The sequence below is a fragment of the Phaeoacremonium minimum genome (genome assembly GCF_000392275.1).
Source record: "Phaeoacremonium minimum UCRPA7 unplaced genomic scaffold PA7_03_scaffold_582, whole genome shotgun sequence".
Taxonomy (NCBI): domain Eukaryota; kingdom Fungi; phylum Ascomycota; class Sordariomycetes; order Togniniales; family Togniniaceae; genus Phaeoacremonium; species Phaeoacremonium minimum.
The window spans coordinates 89559-112432 of NW_006921484.1; the positions used below are offsets into that span (position 1 = coordinate 89559).

At 51.8% G+C, this 22874-nt stretch overlaps 2 protein-coding genes across 2 annotated transcripts; one reads left to right on the plus strand and one right to left on the minus strand.

Annotated features, from left to right (window-relative positions):
- Positions 1–12586: 12586 nt before the first annotated feature.
- UCRPA7_8196 (putative glutamate decarboxylase protein) lies at positions 12587–14660 on the minus strand (the record flags this gene model as incomplete). The annotated part of the gene is made up of 7 exons (XM_007920715.1): positions 12587–12640; positions 12753–13361; positions 13421–13624; positions 13691–14086; positions 14175–14202; positions 14257–14299; positions 14462–14660. The coding sequence occupies 7 exons, from the start codon at positions 14658–14660 to the stop codon at positions 12587–12589; spliced, it is 1533 nt and encodes a 510-aa protein (XP_007918906.1).
- Positions 14661–20374: 5714 nt separating this feature from the next.
- On the plus strand, positions 20375–22147 carry UCRPA7_8197 (putative mfs monocarboxylic acid transporter protein; the record flags this gene model as incomplete). Its single annotated transcript, XM_007920716.1, has 1 exon — positions 20375–22147. One exon carries the CDS (start codon positions 20375–20377, stop codon positions 22145–22147), a length of 1773 nt encoding a protein of 590 aa, XP_007918907.1.
- Between the last annotated feature and the right edge of the window lie 727 nt (positions 22148–22874).

Sequence of the window (22874 nt, forward strand, 5' to 3'; positions counted from 1 at the left end):
TGTGGAAACTTTTCACAGCGCTTCCAGGTCATGACGGTAGTAAAGTGCGACTGTCTACCCAGTTAGGTTTTTCGAGACGTTCCAGGCGTATCTCGCAGCCCCTTGCCTGTCAATTTCTCGGACGGCCGCTGTGGGGAACAGGTTGATCCCAATTCCCAACGGCAGAAGTTACGTACAGCGCAAACATAACGGAATGTGGGATAGGAGCCAAGAACAGCCCCCACAAGTACTGGCTACCCTGGAATCTGGAGTTGGAACCGCTTCGCCCAAAGTCTCCATTGGACCTAAACCGAACTAAAAGGAGACGACTGAAGTGCCTATACCTCGAGATCCTGTCGGACACAAATGCAAGGATGTATTCGTCGAACTGGTGGGTACCATTACATCCTGCAAGGTATGTAACCCGACTTGGGATGTTTCTCCGGTGAGAGGCAACGTACATCGTTACCTACACAGCTGCTGTTTTCGCTGCCTTACTTTAGAGGCAAGGATTCAAAAGAACATCTTGGATCTCGGCGTGTTTCGTTCACTCTTGATTGCTCCAAGACCCTCGCGGGACTTTGCTACCCGGAAAATGAAACAACACACAACCTTTCAAAGTGCTAAATCACTGCCTTGCATAAGGTCAGAGTGGAATATCTCACGCATCCACGGAGGGCTGTTGTCGGGCTAAGAAAGATTGATGTCTTGGAGGACCCTTCCTTTGAGACTTCCAAGACCTTCGGCAAGCCACCCGTTCAGTGACCAGGCTGTATTATAGCGGGGGAATAGTACTGTGTGGTCTCGGCCATGCCAAAACTAGAGATGGCATGGAGACCCTATCAATCGCCGGAGGCTATTGGGGCACCAGTCGACGACACAGTGTATCCCCCTGGAGGAGTGATGCGACTCCATCTGGCAATTTCTCAGACGACTAGGTAGCGCCGCTTGCATCTCCGAAGCCAGTTAGCATGGCGCTGAAATAAGCGTGCCGGACCCTCCAGAAAACGGCGGTTGATGCCAACCTGCTCCATAGGGCTTTCTGTATCATTGCAAATGGCGCTTCTATGATGAGACAAGCGTGACTAGCTAAGAACGGGCCTTGGCATGTCTTCTCGACTGCTATTCGGCAACATTGTCGTGACTCTGTCGTCCCATACCATGCTGTTGCTGGAATAGGAAAGCTTTGGACGGTATCGAGCCGGGGATCTTGTCACGACGATCCAACAGAGATAGTGCCATATGCTACTGCGTGGACTGAACGCCAGTCGGCCGATGTTAGCTGCGATGTGATGTGATGCGCAGTCGGACGAGGAGAGCGGCGGGCGAGTGGCGGTAGGCATCGTTTCAGTGGTGAGTGGTGGTTTGAAACAGACACTTCGAGGAAATAGATATTACCTTTGTTTGAGTTATAACGGCTCGGAGCAGGTTGTGCCTTTATTCACTTGCGCAAGTTGCGGCTAGATTGGCCTTTTATGCTTGCCTACACCAGCTTGGGTTGTGTTGTCGGAGGCTGTCCGATTCTACTGTAAGGCAGCCGCACTTGCCAATACTTGCCTACCGGGACCTTCCTCATCTACCAGATAAAGCATATTTTACCTTGTCCTGTTTGGCCACTTAGTAGTACTGTAGATAAGAGGTGGTCTAAATCGCGACATCCTCGGATATGAATGCTGTGTCCCGCAACGGGGGTGCGAACAGTCGCTTCTGCTTTACCCTTTAGTTGGTAGGAGCTGGCACTTAATCACAGATTCATCTAGATCTTTTACCGAGGTTGGAAGGGGCATCTGCAGGCAAGGCGCGATACACATGTCTTGTCTACCTAGGTCCTGTGCAGTATGTTACTGTGTCGAGCCATCACGCAGGTGCTTGTATTGCCATGCCTCGCAAAGCCGCAAAGCCTTAGGGTTGACGCCATGCCAGACCAGTATGTGCCAGTCAATGGGTGCTCTCATAGCCTGGTCTAGCTTGACATTAGTGGGATGTCTGTCTTAACTCTAAGATGAGGCGAACATCTCGCTTTTCGCTATCCTAGATATCGTGACGTGCATTGATGCTAAGGTAGAACTCGAAACACTTGCGCTTGGAGGAGGTGTGGAAGGTACCTAATGGATGGTCCTTCTTTCGCCTCGGTGCTTTCCATTATTGTCGCCAGTCTCACCAGGTAGACGTCCAGTTCCAGCTTCAGGCAGGAGCCAGGCAGGGTGCCAGGCGGCTCCTGCCTGTCCTTGGGCGCAGGTGGTGACTGCCGATCGGATCTGCGTGCGTACTTGCCATCTATGTCGTCGTACCTCACATGGAAGGCAGGGTAAACCACCTACCTACCTACCTACCTTGCGACCTTGCCAGGGCATGCACCGGCCTGCTCTGCTCTCTACTCTACGCCCCTTTCACCCTCCCAAGCCTCCTGACCTTGCTCGAGCGCCCATTACTACAGTGTAGTCCCCTAGGTAAGCCGATCCGGGCATACCCCTACTCGTGGACCTCGTGGCTTCAAGGAGAGCCTGGAGAGTTGGAGGAAACACAGGTGGAAATCTTGATATTGTGCAATGCTGATCGCCTACCAGGGGGGCCAGCGGGCTGAGCAACCCAAGTCCAAGTCCAAGGAGTCAACCAAGATCAGCGAGAGACGACATTTACCTACACTCAAATGTCGTTCTTCCACCCTTCACCTTTCCAAAAGCTGCACGATCGACGAGGAAGATGCTCTACGTCCGGCCGGCGTGCGTGGAATGGCATTCCTCCCCACACCCACAACACACATGCGCAAGCTTACATTTTCGGCCAGTACGGCTCTTGCACATGAGCCGTGGGTGAGCGATCAAGTCATTCGACGAACCTCATGCTCACACCATGACGGAATCTGAACCAACCCAGCCAGACAGAGAGCGGCCATTGTTATGCCGGGACTCTGGAGTCCCCCGCTATCCGCGTTCCAGTTACACCACCTAAGACTTCGGCTGGCTCTCAGGTACCGTAGCTTAGCGTGATTGATGCTGCTGCACAGCACCGTCCCGTACAACACTCCACTGGACTTGGAGACGTGCATGCAGCTATGTGCAGGTCACCACCGGCGTGGGAATTGGCTCCTGCTGTGGTGGGCTATACTTCGGTAGTAAAGGGCATCCGGCCTTGCCTACTATGCAGTACTGTGTAGCAAGCTATGCTGTGCCCTATGCTGTGCCGTGCTTAACTAACCCACACTAGCGGAGGTAGCTGTAACACTAGACCATCCGTAAATAGGCCGGATTTTCACCATCTTTCCCAAAGCTGCAGCTTGTCCCACAGGAAGGCACCGCGGCTCTGGAAGAAACACACCCGTTCATTGCACTTGGCGTGGCTTATCACGTTGCCTCACTACCTACCTTTCGCCTCCAGGGCCCAGTCTACACCTCGAGCGAGAAGGGCCTTGACTTCATCCTGGGCGGATACGGAGTCGTCTCCGGCTGCAGGTGTGCGAATCACGGCAATGACACGACAAGTCCGGCCCCGCGGCATCTAACAGCATGTCTACTCGAGCTACCTATATGCGGGTCCTAGGCGAATTGGCGGCTGCTTACCTCGTGGTCCAGACGTCTGGTTTTCTCCCCCTCAAGCCAGATTCACCTGCCGGCTAATCTTAACGTTAGCCACCAGCCGGGCTCGACATGGCTGCAGCGATGTGCCACGCGCCTTTCCGCAATCCGTAAAGAAATGCAGGTCAATGGCGCGCGCCCGCCGCCCGCAACCCGCCAAGACTGCATGGTGGCCGACCTGGGTCGAGCCCCGATGCCTCGGTGGTGCTGCTCCCTCCCTCCTTTCAGACCCCTGTTTCTCTCAGAATGCCACCCCCTCCCGTTGCCATTCTTCTCTCATCCACCCTACTCACTCGTACCAAGTACTCGTAGAACGAGCGCTACTGGGAGAGTAGGGAGCGCCTGGGGTATACAACTGAGTCGTCCTTCGCAGTACCACAGTACGTACAGTACCACATCTGGAAAGCATGGCACTCGGTCTGTTCTTCCCGCGCCTGGAGGTCCCGTTGACGAATAGTACACCTCTCCAAGTCTTGGGACCTTCCTCTTTCGAGCACCCGCTTGTGTTTCCTGCTTGCTGGCTTGCTGGCTCGATCATTTGACTGTGATCGGTTCCACTGAGAGCTGACGACGACAGTGGACACTTGCACCGCTCATACCAGGCGCAATACATCTAGCTCACTGGAACGGACATCTTTCCATGTCTCTGCTGCTACTTTGTTTGCACTGTGCTGATCCATCTACTCCAGATCAGAATTGACTGCCGGAGGGTCTGCCGAAGTTCAACCAGACTTAGACTTGGTCCAGCCAGCCCAACTGGATCACAGCAAGATCTGTTCCAGATAGAGACCCTGGCCAACGTGGTCGTGCTCCGAATTCGCCGGAAGCCACCGGCTTCTAGAGACTTGGCTTTTCCTGTCGAGCACTTCCATTCTTGTCAAATGCCCCTGAGAGTCGTTGAACGGTCCGTTGCTGCTTCCTTCAGGGGACTGATCAGCGCTTTGCAGACTTAAATTTGACCTTGCTAAGTGGCACACACATCTCCCTCCGAGATTAGTCCCATCTGGACGGGCCATTTGACATTGCTATGTTTCGTCTTGTCAGTACATTGGATGTTGTTATTCTCTTCGGAGGTCATTGTCGAACCCAATCCAGCTCTTCTTAGTTCACCATGAATACCCACCTCAATACTTCCGTCTTATTCATCCCATGCTTCGACTACTTTAGGCTCGTTTTCTGTTGTCCTTGGAATCCTATTTTGCATACAAAGCTACAGCCTCTGTAATTACCAGTCGTGAGAGGTCTGAGATATTTTCTTAGCAGCTAGAGGCTCGTTGAGAGGGCGCCGTTACTGCGCTGTAGCTGAGCCTGTGTCAAATTGACACCCCCGGACCCAGCCATTCACACATCATTCCATAAGTATTGGCTCGACTGAATAACCGACTGATTACTGACTTTGGGACCATCGTCCAAGTACTTGCCGAAGAAAGTAAGTCGTCAGGTCGGACAAGCTGCCGTGTTGCACCACAGGTACAACACCCATCGTGATCGAAAGACAGGCGACTCCCAAGCAGTACCATCACACTAGCAGCTCTGTGATCCCGGCTTGAATATCCAAACATTCTATTAAGTTGCTGCTGACCTTAGTCGAAGTTCATCACAGCCTGGAGTGACGCGCCACCGAGCACTCCCCCTGCCACTGCACCGGATGTCAATTGCGTCGATAGCCTGCTTGCCAACCATTAAAGAGACCCTGCCCTGGCCTGACCTCGATACACCCCCTAGCCTGAAGCTCGGAGGGTAGTCTAGAACTGGACAAGCCCATCAATGGCAACACACAGGCATAGCTAACCTATACTACGCGGGAAACGATCATAATGAGCCTCGACCCTCAACACTTCTCATAGCTACACATTGTATCAAGCTATTGTTCGACCTCGGCGAATCCCTGACAAAATTCAAAAACGGAACAATCCTGACGAAGATCCTACTTCCTGTGCTACATACGCCATTTACCCAAACTCATTACTCTGCCGCATAGTCTGGACGCTTCTCCTGTTGCTAGAGAGCATTTGCCCCTGAGGATCATATCGACTAAACGTTTGGTAGGTTGAAAATGATCTTGCAGGTCTATCTATTACGTTCAAATCCCCATTCCTACCTGCCCACTTCCCCGGTGCCTGGCAATTTCCTCATTACCTGAGTTGTAGTCATATGCCAGGTCTTATTGAGAGCCTCAGGCGATCGGGTTACATCTACAATCCCTGGAGAGGCCCCATTCCTCCCGGCACCAGCGCGGTAGTGATTTCGCCAGCGTTAACAATGAAATGTACAATAGGTCTCTTAAGATAGCGAGCCCTTAGTACGCCTTGTAAACTTCTGGACTCTATGGACGATCCTAAAGCAAGTGTTGAGAGCACCCCGGGCCAAAGTGGTACGGGAACAGGTACTGGATTGAGCGAACACCATCTTTGTGGGAAGCGCGCGAAATTTTGTTTGATTCCGCATGCACATCATGCCCCGAAATAGGCTTGGTGGGCTTGAGACAACCGAGAGAATGCCGAGTCGACAGCATGCTGACCAGGCATGTCTGCTGCAACGGTGTTCAGAAACGGTTACAGCATCAACTTACAAGTGTGGAGGTTCCAGTACATGCTCATCCACCAGGGTACAACACAGCACGCACATCAGGGCGACCACAGCCCAAAGTTCAAACCAACCCAAGCCCCCCGTACCCAGCACACAGAGGTCTTTCCTGGTCGCATGAATCCTATGCTGTCGAAACTTTTCATATTTAGAAGCAACGGCAAAGGGTCCGTGAAAAGTTCTCGACCCCCGGCTGCTACTCATGGTTGATCCTTATGCTTATTCTCGTCCCCATGCTCTGGATGGCTTGCACACCCACACACACTTTTGCGCACACACTTACCCTTTCGCACACCCATTTGTACACAGATATGCCTTTACACAAGTGTGTGTGTGTGTGTATGGAGAGGCCCCCAACTGTAGGAAAGCACTATTCCATGCTTGATATGTCCTAGCAGAGTGTTAGATGGAGCCACCGACTGTCAGATTTGTACAAATTGTAGAACACTACTATTTGCGGAGAATATCCGAAAAATGACATCCTCCGAGCATACTTTCCATTAGACAACGCAAGGATCCAGGTTCGCGGCTTCACTAAGGCAGTAGGCCAGTGAGCTGTCTGTGGTCAGAAAGCGCAAGATGCTTATGGCGTGGACGCTGGCTCCGCTCGAAACACATTAACGGTTCTGGACGAACATCACTCACAGCCCTGTCATTCTGGCTTCCCCTGTCATTTACGGCGACAAGGGTCAAGTGGGAGGATTCATCGGTCCAGATAATATTTCCGATTCAGCTTTAACGCGCGGAGAGCCCCGGGCAGGGGGTCATGGGGACAAGGGCCCCCCCTGGACAATGAGACTTGCCTTGTCTAGTACCGTACCGTACCCGTACCAAACCGCCGAAACCAAACCAAACCACCACCAGAGCCCATTCCTCCTCCACTTACACGCCCCCCAGTCTGTCAAGTGCTGCAGGTGTCTGCATGGGGCATAAACCATTACCTACCTGACCTCACCTAGCCTTCTTCTTCTTCGCAACTTACTCGTTGCCTGACTTGCTCTTGTTCTGTTACCCAAAGCTGGACTGCAGGTAGACAATCTCACACCTGCATAGGCCACTCCGTCTACTTCTGCAACTTCTCTGCGAGACACCGAGTGTGCTTTGTTCCGTACCATACTTTCCAGTTCTTGGCCCATCCAGTCTATCACTATTCTATTTTCTTCTATACGACTGTCGGCGTGTTGGACAGCCTGTCTTGCAACCTCCTTTGGCGCATTGCCTACGCTCCAGCTATCTTTAGAAGTGGAACAGACACTAATCAGGCAATCGCATAACAGATGTTGTATTGCTATTGTCAACGCGCCGTGCGGCACACCCGAATTCTGCTTCTCTGATCTCAACTGTCCTGCGGGGCCGCGGCGAGGCCAACCAAGCAAGTAAGCCGCAGGTCACTACGGATCAGGGCGGCATTGAGGTAGCACAATACTGCAGCACTGCGGAATACTACTACCAAGATCGTCAAAGAAGCAGCATTCACTGGTGCTTGGGCGAAATTGAGCTTTGGGACTTGAGACATTGCATTGCCCTCCCTGATCGACAAACAAGGAGCGTGTGGTTCCTCGCCATTGAGCGGAGGTTTGCCCTTGGCTACGGAGAGGAAAGCGGCCAGACTCTTTGAACGTGTTGTACCGTTCTCCCCGAATATCTTGGAATATTGGTCTGCATGTTCCTTGACCGCCAGCTCCCCGGAATTCGACCTTTTGGGGAGTCTGTGGAGCCCTTGCCAACTCGAGCTGCGGATCTCTGGTCTTTTAAACCCTCCATCATGGCGGCATCTGGGTCACACAACCCATATTCACGATCGCCAAACCTGTCCACAAGGTCATACGACTCCTCCTCAGTTTCGTCCGCCACCTCGCCAAAGCCACCATCCCAATACTTGGGAGGATTGATGAGCACAAGTGTGAGGTCGAACGTGGCTCCTCCGCCACAACCCATAGGCATTCCTCCCTTGCCTTCGCTTCACCAGTCGTCCTCCTTCCAGCCGTACACGCCAGTCACCGCCGGCTCTGTCATGGGACGAGATTCGCTGCCTTCGAATGAGTCAGTTGCCAGCACACCAGGGCCATCCAATGCGCAGCTACCATCGTCGAGTGCGCAAAAGCGAGCATATCGGCAGAGGAGAAAAGATCCTAGTTGCGATGCTTGTCGCGAAAGGAAGGTGAAGTGTGACGCCACGGAGACGACAAGCTGTTCTGAGTGCTCTAGTCGAAATGTCAAGTGCCAGTTTACCAAGGAGACTAATCGGCGAATGTCATCCATCAAGCAAGTACAGGACCTCGAGAAGCAGATTGAACGTGTACGTCGGGAGAACAGCAGTCTTAGGCGTATGCTGAGCGAGAAGGATGGCGCGATGGATCTGGAAATCGAAGGCATCGAGCAGTTGCCACTGCAGTTGCCGGCTATAGGGTCAGATCCCAAGAGGAGGAAGCGGCCAGCACCGATGCACGATTTTGCTAGAGCAAGGTCAAACCTGCGTAGCTTCTCGAAAGGTATCTGGAAGCCGCCGGCTCAGTATCGACAGCCACTGGCGCCATCTCTGTCCGAGCTTCCGAAACCTGAACTGCCTCCCAAGCAAACAACTGACCAGCTTCTCCATTCCTACTACGCCTCTTCGCACAGCATGTTTCCTATCCTACATTGGCCAACACTCCAACAGGGAGTTGACGAGATCTACAAGCCCGGCGGTCTACAAAATGTGCAACCTGCCTTTCTGTCCATGTTCTTTGCGGTTTTGGCTGTTGGCAGCCTATTCACTACCGATCCTCACCGATCTTATTTGGCTGCCGAGCTTGCTGAAGCCTCTAGAAAGTTAATCGATCCATGGAATAACGATTATGTGCTAGATGATGTGCGAACACTCATCCTCATCACGATCTTTCTCAATGAGATGAATCTAAAGTCTGCGGCTTGGAGTTGGTTGGGAACTGCTGTTCAAGTTGCCCAGGACATTGGCCTGTACTCTGAGTCTGGTCCATGGCCGGTGATAGAAGGAGAAATGCGACGTAGGGTGTGGTGGACCATTTACATATTGGATCGAAGCCTAGCAGTCGAACTTGGGCGACCAGTGCTCATAGACGATTCTGACTGTGATGTTTCGCTGCCAGCCGGCGTGGATGACCACTACATTCATGATGGTGGCATGCTCGTACCCAACGGCGCCGAACCACTGACTCATTCTCTCCTTGCAGTAATCCATGTTGTTCGATCGTATACTGCTCTCAACAAGGCACTGTCTTCTCCGGTCATTGCACCTACTCGTCTGGCAACATTTGACTCGCACTTTGTGGCTTGTCTACGCACGTTTCCACCAGCTTGCGATCCATCCAGCCAAGTATCATTATCGCCGCATCTTCTAAACCCCCTGATTTACCTTCTACACGCTAGACTCCTCCTTCACCGGCACAACCTCACGCCATCTTGTCCCGACGATGTTCGAATCATTGCAATCGAGCAATGCACACATACCGCGCTCGAAACAGCTTCGTTGCTTGCGAGAACGAACTCGACTTTACCAGAAGGCGCCACGGCGTTGCTAATCACACACGTCTTCCGCTGCACATTATTCCTGCTTCTGACGGGATACTTCGATGCAGCAACGACGTGCATCCGTGCCTTGGCCGCTATCAATGGGCGACGAGACGTTACAACGCCGTGTGGACGGTTTTTTGCCTTCTTTGTCAGCACATTGGCATCCAAGAGAGCAGAGCATGCGGCGTATTTAGCACGCACTACGCCCCCAGGACAACCGCCTTTCGCACCACCCCCGAGACCAATACCAGGTCCGCTGGAGGCTGCATTGCTTCGAGACGAAGAGCTTTTAGTGTATGTCAGTGCAGACCTACAGGCTGGGCCCGATGCAGCGTGGGTGTGGGCTGGAGGGGAGAGAGAGGTTCTTGCTGGACAGGTCCCTAGCCCAGGATTGGCCAGGAGTGGGCCTAGTGGTGCTGGAGGCTCGCCGAGTGCAAGCAGCCTGCTGAGTCTTGAGGCTCGCACCGGGCTGACAGAGGACGAGAGCCGAGACTGGGGTGGTTGGGAGCGTGTTGATAGCCTTGTCCGAGGATTAGCTTCCGGTACCTCGACACCGACGGCACAAAATTGGGGGCCACCGATCCTCCCACCGGTCAAGATAGAACCGGGAGCAAGCTCTGCCGCGGGTTCGATTGCTGGTGAGGGCAGCAGCACTAATAGCCCTACAGCAGCAGGCAAGACCAAGAGCCAAGAGAGAATCAGTATCGCCAATATCATTTGAGTGATAGGTGCCAGGAGCCCAGGCTCATATCTGAGCCCTCGATTTGATAATATGGCAACATATCTAATCTTTTAGCAATCTCGAAGGCGGATGCTGATAACGCTTGAGGCGAGATGGCTTACGAGTGCGTCGTTATCGAAATAAACGAATGATATTATACGATTCGCACGACAAGATTACTTCTAATACGATAATGACGACTGTCAAGAAGATTTATTGACATCCTGCAGTCTCGATCACTTGGAGGCATGACCCTCAACACAAACTACAAACTTCGACCTTTTTTTCCTATGTGCGAAACTTGCTCCAAACCGAAGCCGTCTTATATCTTGATTTACTATCTATTACGCTAGGATTTTTCTTATTCACGAAGGGATCGATTTTCTGAACGTCACGACATTCCATGGACGGCTTGTACGATTACGAAATATCCTATCTACTTCAATTGTTTAGTTGGCTATTGTCTATTTCCACCTATCGACGCCACGCGTTCAAGCGAGATCTCATTACCACACTGTCATTTTCGGCTGGTCATAAAACTCGGATAGGCATTTTGTTGCGCCTTTGCAAAATTTTAGTGCTTGGGGAGATACCAGAGTCATTCTACAGCGGGAGGGGCTATACAGTATTATTTATTTTCAATAGCGGAGGGTCGATGAAGATGAAAGAGGGGGTCTTGATATATGTGTTGTTATCATTGTATCCTTGCCGGAGTACTAGCTCCAGATGGGCAAATTTAGGGGAGAGGCGGTGTGGTCTGAGCCAAAATTCAAAGCGATATGCCTGGGAGGCTTACTCGAGTCTTTGCTTTGGGTCGTCGAGTTCTGGACAGGAGGCTATGAGAGTTATGGGACCGTTTGTACACCCATGGTCTGCCTATGGCGCGGTATCTACATCAAACGGTCGCGTTTTGCGAAGACGCAAAAGCATAGGGGGCGAATATCAAGGATGAAGGGGTACGGCTTAGGGGGGGGCAGGGTTCTTGATTACCGTTGTATATGACAACCTACCAATCACCAAACAACCGATCCGATCGTACATACTACTGCAACTACTTACTGCTCACTACAATTCTCACTTGGCCCGGACTTGCTACAAACCCGCGCATCCACGACTACTTACCAATTTCTGCTCTAAGACAGAAAGTCGGAGCCGGAAACTAGAAAAAATATGACATGTTATAAAAACTTCTAAATCACTATACTCGTCTCCCGTGTGCTCCCCGTGGAGAAGACAATCGACGTGGGAAAACTGTGTTACACGGCTGGCAGTTGTCATCAATAAAGCCCCCTTTCCCGTTTCCCGGCCGAAGGAAGCCTCTAGAAAACTCGCGGAACACCCTCTCGTGCAACCAACGCTGAACGATTTGTCCCGCCATACTCACTGCGTAACACGTGTGCAACGTGCTTATGTGTGCGATAGTCCTGCGATTCGACGGGGGGCCCGCGCCTTCGGGAGTTGCCAGTCCGGCTTCGGGCTCACTAGACAACTGCCACGAGTCGGCTATGTCGAGATACCGAGACGGCGAAACGGAATAGCGGTGGGGTGAATCTTTATTCTGCGGGCGAGCGAGATCTCGGGCAAGGATTGTGTAACGACGCTATGGCTATACTTACTTTTTTAAGACAATGAGCAATATTGCGAACTGCTAGCGGTAAGCATATTGCCGACTTTCCAGGTTATCAAGGCCGATCACCACCTCAGAAGTAACGAATAGAGCTTTGCCCATTGGTAGAATCCCAAGGAGGCTATACTAAGGGGATCGCAGCTTAAATGATTCAAAATATTCGAAGCATGACACTTACTAGACCCACCCTTCAACGTGTCGAAAATTGTGGTGCGTTTTACTGAACTTATCACCAATGATTCAAATAAGTTTTGACATGATCATATATTCATCTCTATGTCCGTTGTCTGCAATGCCACTTCTTATTGACCAATGATTGCCGGTAAACTTGCGAGCCAATGCTCATTCCATACAAAACCTTGCGTCAGTATTTACCTGATTTGCATAAGCCAGACGAGCCAAACAACAGTTCCCAGACCTATGGTGTGCATTCAGGACTCCGCCAGGGAAACCTCGAGAGACCCAGCATCTTCGTTTGCGTAAAAGTCGCCTCGTCACACGACCCGAACCACCAACTCCAGTTTTTTCGTATCCTTGGGCACGAGTGCCTTGGCCATCGGAAGCAGCTTAGCAGATGGCATGGGTCTTGCCGGTTTTTCCCTGAATGGAATGTTTCTCCTTCTGCAGCAATTCAAAGTAATCCACAGGTTAGCACAATCTGGACCCTTGAGATACAAAACAAGGATAGGGGAGGGGTCAAAGAAACTATAGGGCGAGACTTTTTGTTACTAACTTTGTACTTAGGGTGGTTGTGCGTGGCTTTGCCGGAAGCGGTGTGGTGCTTGTGGATAAACTCCTGCTGCTTCTTGATGCTCTCCCTGTCCATGTCATCGAGGAGGCACATGCTCTGCCTGATATCAGAGATCAGTGCGTCACATCGAGGGCGAGTGAAGTCCTCGCGGACAACAACTCGAAGCATCTTCAGGTCGTTGGTGTGTGGAGCCATCGTGTAAGCCGGGACGACCCAGCCTCGAACGCGTAGTTGATGAGCAAGGGCGAACTCGTCATAGTTGCGGTCCTCATCCTTCGTCATTCGAAATGCAACAAGCGGAAGACCTTCGCCGGACTTCTTGGACATGATGATGAAGCCAAGTGCTTCAAGAGAATCAGATAGGTAGTCCGCGGTACGGGTCAGGTTTGACATGATGGCTTTGTAGCCATGCTTGCCCAAGCGGATGAGCTGATAGTATTGACCAATGACCTGGGAGGCACCCTTGCTAAAGTTAAGCGTGAAGGAGGCCTGGTCAGCACCCAGGTAGTTGATGTTGAACACTAGCTCCTGCGGAAGAAATTCGGCGGACCGCCAAACGACCCAGCCGACACCGGGATAGACGAGGCCGTACTGTGTTGCACGATGTCAGTCAAATGTTTCACGTGGATTGTATGTGATCTTGTATGCACCTTATGTCCCGAGACATTGATGGAGACAACTCTCTCGCAACGGAAATCCCACTCTAGACCGGGGACAACGAACGGAGCGACAAAGCCGCCGCTGGCTGCATCAACATGGATAGGGACGTTCAGTCCCTTCTTTACGAGGAGATCATTTACTGCCTTGACGTCCTCGTATTCACCCGTGTACGTGGTACCTATAAAGTAAGCATGCTAGATGACAAGGGTCACAATTTACGTACCTAGGATGCAGCAGATGCCGATTGTGTTCTCATCAACCAAGTTTACAGTCTCCTCTGGATCGATAACATAACGGCCCTCGGTGCAATACACAAGCTTCTCTTCGATCTCGAAATATCGAGTTGCCTTCTCCCAGCAGACCTGTACAGCTGATGACATGACAATGTTAGGATTCTCAGTCGACTTCCCAGCAGCTTTTCTCGCGTTCTTCCAGCGTCTCTTCATGGCAAGAACCGCGAGCATGATAGCTTCGGAGCTACCAACACAGCTGGTACCGACGGCACCGACTCCCTCTTCTGCACCGACGGGGGCATGGAACAGGCGGCCAATCATGGACACACATCTGTTCTGGATATCGGCAGACTGCGGGTACTCCTCGTAATCGATAAAGTTCTTGGAGAAGGACTCGGTCATGAGCTTCTCAGCTTCATCTTCCTGCATGACGTCAGCTTGCCCCTTACTGTATGCAAACGTCCGGTCGATGCCTGGAATATTGCACACGAAAACGGCTGGGTGCACCTACCATGTAAGTCGTGACGAACGAAGCAAGGCTAGAAAAGTCCCGTGTTAGCCTGCATTATATAATCCAAGTGCCCGAGACATACTTGAGCATCGGATTTCCATCCAGGCTGAGCTCATCCTTGATCACTACAGCATTTGAAGTCAGCAACTTCCATAACAATACATGAGAAGCAACAGGTCGTTTCGTTAGGGACACTTTCAAGTGATCTCTCAGTCAGGGGTAATGTGTCCGTCCTAAAGACTCAAACGTGCCTGTAGCAGGCGAATATGAGCTCCAAAATAGCTTACTTCGATAAGCCACCTCTTTCGGCATCTCACGCTCTGGCATCTCGTGTTTCGGTAGGTCGGTAGCGGCGAACCTGGAGCCGTAGACAGAAGTGGTGAAGCAATCATCATCATTTGCAAGCTGGAGATGGGCCTTCTTGATCTCCTTGATGATGTCCTTGTCCAGCTCATCCGGATGAGGAATGGTAGTCAGATGCACCATTGTGACGGATTATGTAGACAATGTACGAGGAAGACTGTGCAAGTAATGACACAAATGCTTAGGAATTCGTGCTCGTGCGGGTGAGTGTTATGGCTCAAGCAGCGTTCTGTTTCTGCAGCTTTATACCAACGACGGTGGCTCTGAATAAACAAAAGAGGTCAGCATGAGAGATGTTGAGAGGTGGGAGAATGCGAGAGCTCTGATGTTATGGTGGGCTGATTGTCAAGCTTCCGATGGGCAGTAATCTCGGAAAAGAGGCAAGAGGGGACTTGCCTGGAGTATCGCTACCTGGACGAAGCTTGAGAAGACAAGACAGGGACGAAGAAGAAGAAGAGGAGGAAAGGGGAAGGAGACGAGGGCGAAGCTCGAGAGGAGGGAATTCGGGGGGGATTCTCCAAAAGACTGCGTGCGCAGCTTGTCCCTGACTGACGTCGATGCACTACGTGCAGCTGCCGGACTGGTTGGTGCCCGCGCTGGGAGCCCTCCTCTAGCGCGGGTTCCCAGGGGCGTTGTAAAGGAGGGGCAGCTCCTGCTCAGCTGGGAGTTGGGGTGCAGTTTCGAAATCAAACAGTGGATGTTTAGTGGACAGCCCAGTCCACAAACGTCGACACCAGTGGCTCACTGGCCCACGGTTACAGTGCCGTTCTAAACTTCTAGCCCGCTTCTGGCATGGCTTGGCCAGAAAGCTTGGCGCGGATCGCATGGAGAGGACAGGGATCTCTCTTCACTAAGCTCCGGGTACGAGTGCATTGAGAGTGATGGGTGGCATGCAAGCATCACCACTTTGTGGTCTCCCAGTAGCATCAAATCGCTAGTGCCGCCTCACCGACTCTCCCAAAAGGGCCGCCAATCAGCTGGATATTATCTCTGGATGGGCCTGAAATAGCAGGCTTATTGGAGATGTTACCTCACCTGAGAAGTAGCTATAAGGGAAAGTCTCTATAGTTGGGGGTCAGCAACGCCCAAAGCATCCCACCTTCCTCGCGTCCATTTCACGATGCCTTGGAAGGTGCGACTGAGATGTCTTCCCACGATGACGTCGACTCTCGTTTTGCATTCACAAGGAAGGTGCTCCCCAATTTGTTTGCCGTCCACTTCACTTCACCTCACCGTCGAACAACGTTCCTTCTGCTTCTTTGTCCTCTATATGCTGCAACTTAACGAGTGCCTTCGTTTCTGTGGCAATTGGATTACGGGACGGCATATGCAGATCAAGTCGAATGGGACCACACTGACACCCAGCCAAACTGAAGAGCCACTTGCTCTTTTCCTCTCCAATGATAACTCGACCAGTGTCAATCGATCCTCTTCCAAACACAAACCCACCCGTGGACCTGCTTTCCTCTTCTCGTCATTTCCTGTTTCAAGATCGCACCCGCCGAATGTGGCTGAGCAAAACCGGTGTGCTTCTCAGCATGTCATTGCATTCTGGTTCACGGGTCTCCTTTCCCCCATATCCTGCAGCATATCCGCATCATCCATCGCTAACCCCACACAGCGCATTTCAAGTTCCTGTGTTATGTGTCAACTTTCAAAGGAACACTAGTCGACCTAGGTAGTGTCCGTTATACTGATATGGGCGGCAACATCATTCGGGTTCAATCTTGGTTTGTGATTTAGTCACGTAACAATTTAATGCTTCCATTACTTGCTTCGATGCTGTACTATAGCCTTGTAAGGTTTGTTGTATCACCGTCACAACCGTTATCGACTGAACGGTCCCGTCTCGAATCCACCGTCACCTTTTTCGCCGTCATCTAGCCCTCGATCATTGAAGAGACATGCGGTCAGCAATGAGGAAACGTCGATACCCACGCCCAGTCGCCTATGCATGTCATTGGGTCCCGGAAACCGCATCCGCCCAAAATGCTGATCCTCATGCAGCCCTCACCGATCAGACCGTAATTCCCGCATTTCGGGCAGACTTGGCAATGCGGGTGGCCCCTAGATGCTACGGCGACGCTAAGATCGCAGTCCCAGCGAGGGCCCGCTAACGCAATTGCAGAGCCACAATGCAAGCTGCGTGTCTGCTTTTTGGAGTCTCTTCCAATTGCGAGCCGTCATGTTAGCCAATCTTCTCACCACCTCACGTGAGGTTGAATTGCCTGTGCAACTCTTGTTCAGTCCTTGCCACTGCTTTTCGACACCTCATAGAACTTTAAAATTTACGGTGAGAAATGATGGATTTCGGCCCGTTCAGACCCCCGTACAGCCTCATTTCGTTGTGGTTCTACCCCTTTCTCGGTGGGGAGATCGTGAATGGGGGTCACTCAAGTCCCTGATGTTCCTAGACCTTGCGGTTCGTACTCTACATGGTCAACAGGAAGTCGCCTTCCTCTGTATGCCTGAGGACTCGGACCACAGTTGTCTGAAAGAGTCTCGAACCTAGGGCCCTCCTCAACTGCTCCGGAGAAACTGCAGGACCGCGTCCTGGTCAGGGCGTTCCTTGCGTTCTCGCTGAAGCTCTTCTCTCACCTCTATAATGGTCAAAAGGCATGATGATCTTAGTAAAGAGGCTCCAAACAATTCAAAAGTCATCATAAAGGCTCTACATGGTGTGTACAATTTCGATACGACCGGAATCGCCAGATGGTTCGCCAATTGGTGTAGGGAAACACGCCTCCAATGGCCTGAGGGACGACTATTCGTGAATGACACCTCCGATACCGGGCACCACGGCCTGACTTCTATGACTTATAAAATGTCTCTAGTCCTCTGTGCTTCAATCCAGGTCTCAATTAGCATCTCACTACTTGCTATAGTATACTGGTCGCTATGGACGAAACCACATTGAGAGAATGGGTACTCAAACACAAGAGTGTATACGGTCCCGACTGATCTTCTGAAGGCTTGGTATAACATTGGACGTTACGGCCATTACTTTTGCACAAGGATATGGTGTCGTCGGCGCTTGGAACCTCCGTCATGGTCGCAACGAAAGGCGTGAAGAGACAGGCAGCTTCAGCCCTGCATGAAGCATGCTCATGAGTCCAAACAACATTGCTAGACGCTCAAGAGAAGCCAAAACTGAAGACCACGTTGAACGTTTCAGTCACTCGTCTTGAGAACTTCAAGGACCCATAGATCTTTGTCTTATCAGCAAAGGTACATATATCATTAGAGCTAATGAAGGACATCAATATCTAGGGAGCTGTGAGTTCTAGGTCCTGAAAGATGTCGGTATCGAAACTCCAAACGGTATAGTTGTCCTCTCCAACGAATATAAGGAAATCATCGTCTCCACATATCCCGCGACATGTCCCAGGCTGTGTCAGCTCCTCGGCCTCGGCCTCATCGATCATGTATCCATTTTCAGCGCCACGGGGTCCCCGCAAAGCCATGCGGTCACCTATTGGGAACAACGGTTGACGTTGCATAATGGCCGGTATGAGATGCATGTGTTGAAAGGAGATGCGTCTTCCGCGCACCGGATCCAACCCATAGTCTACATTGGCCGATTTCAGATGTAACACCCCGCCTGGCAGACGATACAACCCTCGGAGATTCTGCGCGGGTGGGGACAGAGTGATCAGGGGAAGTCGATAACCAAGGTCCCACATGTTCGACAAGGAAAATGTCGTCTGAGTGCGCCAGCAGTGAGAGCGCACGCCCCGCCTTAGGTCACGACGGTTGGAGGCATGCTCTGATTTCAGCGGAATGATTTGTGACAGGATAGAGAATTTTCTCTTGATAGTATTGAAAGTCACTGAAAGCGATAGTGGAACTTTGTTTGCGGTGGTCTCTGTCAAAGTCGCAAGCATGAACGAGCCATGAGAATCGATACGATAGCAGTCAAGCAGGGAGAAGACGCCGAGGAACGGTTGGCTCTGCGATGCAGTTTGGTGCATAGGGAGCTGGACTTTATAGGTGCGACTGTATTTGTTCTTGATATACTCATGAACAGCGACAAAGCCGACCAATGCGCCAGACATCGGGTTCATCGTGACGACGAAGTAGACTTCTGGCTCAGAAGGATGAAGTATTACGTCTAGGTGAGCTCGTGTAAGGATGATAGCTCTGCTGGATTCGGGGTAGTTGCTGTATAATGGGAATTTGTGAGGCTGAGCCAGACTTGCAAAAATGGCTCTTGGCTTGGTCATGTCGACTTCAAGAACACGTCCGTGGGACTTCCAAATGAAGACGGCCCCGTCATCTGTGACAAATGAGACATATTCGCCCTCACTTTTACATGTGTATATACGCGAAGGAAGAGCGACAGCTTGATACTCATTCGTCTCGATATGCCACACATGCCTAAGACAAGATTCAGTTGATACTCAAGAGCTGCTTCGATCATCGTGTGACTTACGCGACTCGGGAGTCAATTCCGACGACTAGCTTGTTCCCTAGGGCCCTCAGTGAGATCGATAAGGCTTGCATCAAAGTGCCTTGGACCTTGTACATTTTGCGTGTCATGGTCCGGAAATCATCGAGAATGATGACTCCATTATCTGGTGGCGGTCGGGTTGACGGACTCCAAGCGAGCTTCCCATCTCTATAGAAAGAGATAACTCCACCGAGGCCGCGGTCTGATGGCGTTGTCACCAAAATGTCGTTATATCCGTTAGAAGAGTGAAATTTTTCATCTAGCTTGAAGTAGGTGTCGTCTTCAAGCCGGAATCCATGAAAGAAAATGGAGCGGAATCTTCCTTTTGATCGACGAGAATCCCTTTGCAGAATTTGTAGGAATACGGCTTTCCGACGCTCGTAGGCTTCCAAATTGTCGCCCATGTCATCAAGCTGCAATAATCCGGGATACCATTTATCCACGATATGGTTCATGAGCTTGTCCTGGAGCCAGATGTGTCTCCAGGTTCGCGAGACGTTGGTGTAGCTGAATACATCGCCAGAACTAACATGATCAGCCACGCATAGCTGTAGTTCTATTGGAAGGCGGGCGATAATATCAGTTTGGAAGTGCATTTCTATGAGTTTTGATCGCAAAACTCGCAGCTCGCTGACAGTGAGAGAAGATACTAGGTTCAGGAGGTTCGGCGTGCGCAAATTCGGCTCCAATTCATCTAACTTCTGGGACAATGTATCTGCCATAGTTGCTCGAGACTCTTTTCGCTAATTGTTTTGTACGGCCGGGTTAGAGTTATTCGTTGGTTTGATATGATATCAGGTTGCTTGATTAGGCGGAGACCTCGCCAGGACAGGCCGCTTCTCAGCCCAGTAGGATGCTTAGTATAGGACTTCAGTCACAGCCGTACACTTCAAGTGATAATGCACAGACTCGTACGCCAGCAAAGGGTGCTTTTTACTGGCGTCAAGTCTCCATTCAGCTCTTGGGTGTTCGGCCGGCTAAACTGCAATAATATTCACAGGTGTAAGTCGGGTAGACAGGCCGAGTTCGTTGGCGGTAGTGATGGATCAACCTGGATCCACACTTCCGTCTCAGGCAGGTGGGCGGGCACGGACAGCTGGCAAGCTCCATGTCGACGGTAAGCCTTACTCCTCCGATAGCGCCGTCAGCATGTCTGTCATCCATCCATCGCATGGAATCCTGTAACATTACAATATTACGACCACTGTATCAGGGCGTTCGCTCTCCATCTTCCTTTTCCCTTGTACATACAACGACAATCCGCGCTATAGATCTATCGGCTCTGTGACGATGTGCCCTGGATTATCCTGAAAACCCCGCAGTCCGTCCTCGCAGCTCCGTGCTTTGCTCTATAGCTCTTGTCTAACCACCGAAGCTCGCCGAAGCTATGGCTGGCATATCGACGTCGGACAACGACGCATCCACTCCTTTGCTGCAGTCCGACACAGCATCGACCCTCGGCCCCGCCTCGTCCAACTCGTCCATCCGCCACTCATCGCCGAGCCCAGAGAGGCGGCGACGGCTGCGAGTCGCTGCTGTGACCCGCGGCATCTCCTTCGTGTCTGCCGTTATCGCCGCCCTCTGCTCGAACTCCGTCGCCGTGTTCTCGCTGTACGGCCACATCTTCCAGGAGCGGCTCCATTACACACAGTATCAGGTCAATGGCGTTGCCATCGCTGCGTCGTTCGCGCTTTACCTGCCTGTCCCGTTCCTCGGCTATGTCTGCGATCGCACAGGGCCGCGGCCGCTGTCGCTGATGGCAGCGGTCTTCTTCGGGGCTGGGTATGCCTTGGCGGCTACACTGTACAAGAGGGCCGCAACGGAGCCGAGCGCTAGCAGCGGGGCTGGATCGACGAACTGGTCGTACCTCTTGATGGTTGTCGCCTTTCTGTTGATAGGAACGGGAACATCCTGCCTCTACATGGCTGCTATTGCAACATGCGCGAAGAACTTCGGCAAGGGAAAGCATCGCGGGCTGGCTCTCGCAGTCCCTATTGCGGCTTGCGGGCTCAGCGGGATGTGGCTGAGCCAGTTCGGCAGCCGAGTGCTGTACGAGAGGCTGCCAGATGGAACCAAGGGCGACGTAGATGTCTTCCACTTCTTCCTATTTCTAGCCATCCTGCTGGTAGTTGTTGGAATTATCGGGACATTCACCCTGCGTGTTGTCAATGAGCAGGACCTCATTGATGAAGCAGTCGAGGAATTAGAAAGAAGCGGTCTGTTGGATGGCAGTGCCTTATTCACTCCGGGGAGGAACTCATCAGGTTACGGTGCCATCGAGCAACCGAACCCGTTGGACGAAGAGGATGATGCCGGACTACTTGACCCATCCAAGGATCTCGAGGATGACCGTCAATTCAAAAAGAACTTCGTGCTAAATGCCGAAACCAGACGATTCCTGACGGATCGTACAATGTGGCCATTTGCTATAGGTTTCTTTTTCATGATTGGTCCTGGAGAGGCTTTCCTCAACAATCTCGGAACAGTCATCAAGACACTCTATTCTCCGACGTTGCCTGCATCTGGCGTTCCAACATCTGCGGCTACACATGTCTTCATTGTGTGCTTGACAAGTACGTTCGTCCGCCTCATTGCAGGTGGGCTTACTGATTTACTTGCACCGAGCCCCAAGACTCAGCACGTTCAGATTCCCTCGTCTGCGCCAATACTGCAGAGGATGAGATTCTCAATATCACGTGTCAGCTTCCTTCTCTTCTTCGCTCTCCTCATGTCCCTTGGCATGGCCATCTTAGCGTCAGGGGCAATCCAGGAACACGGCGAGCGGTTCTGGATAGTGTCGGGACTGATCGGTGCCGGATACGGCGCCATCTTCAGCTTGACACCAATCATCATCACGGTCATCTGGGGAGTGGAAAACTTTGGCACGAACTGGGGCATCGTGGCGATGTTCCCAGCGCTTGGAGCAACCATGTGGGGTCTGATCTACTCCGCAATCTATCAGGCTGGGGCTGAGAAGTCCCCTGGCTTCCCCGGAGATGATGGTGGTGATGATGATGATGGCGACAGCTTCTGCTACGGCACCCAGTGCTACTCGCGCACATTCTGGGCCATGGCGGGCAGCATCTGGCTCGCCTGCTTCTTGGTGCTATGGGCCTGGAAGGGCCGAAAGGGCTGGACGCAGAGGGGCATTGTGGTGTAATTATACTTGTGTTCCTGTCTCATAGACGCCTTGCATATAATAGCATAGAGTTCGGTGACCCTTAGCGCGTGTCTCACTGCGCACAAACCACAGGATTTATGGATTCATCTTAGCTTTCTTCATTAGAGAAAAGCAAACATGCGACCTCGATCGGAGATCTCGGGCTTTCGTCTCGTACTATAGTCTGCTTGCCCCCTTCACTCTCTCGAGGCCGGCAACTCCGCTGAAACAAGCTGCGTCCGCTTGTATAGCACTGGCGATAGCCTCAGACTAGCAGACGGGAAGGGGTCTCCATTGCCTTCCCCACCGAAGAACCCACTTTGGTCACGATCGTATTTGGAAACCTCAGACACTTCGAATGAGATAGTAAGGGGTTAAGTGCTCACGCTCTTCAGCTTGGCTCAATTCTCTAGCCGCGACTAGGCGACTAGACCAGCTGAAAAAGGACATGTAGGCGGCCACCTCTTTCGGATGAGGCAATAAGCAATATAACACTATTATCCATCATCACGAGCAGGAGCTCCAGCAGCTCCAGCAGCTCCAGCACCACCAGCACCACCAGCTCCAGCAGCAGGCATCGGCCATTTTCCGCTTCGCGGCCTCGGTACTTGGGGTCCCGCCAAGCAAAGCAAAACGCTCCCTTGCGGAAACGTCCTGTCGATCAGCCACACCTCATTCCCGGGAAATCATGAACCAGTCTAATACTTCCGTCATGAAAGGGGGGGGG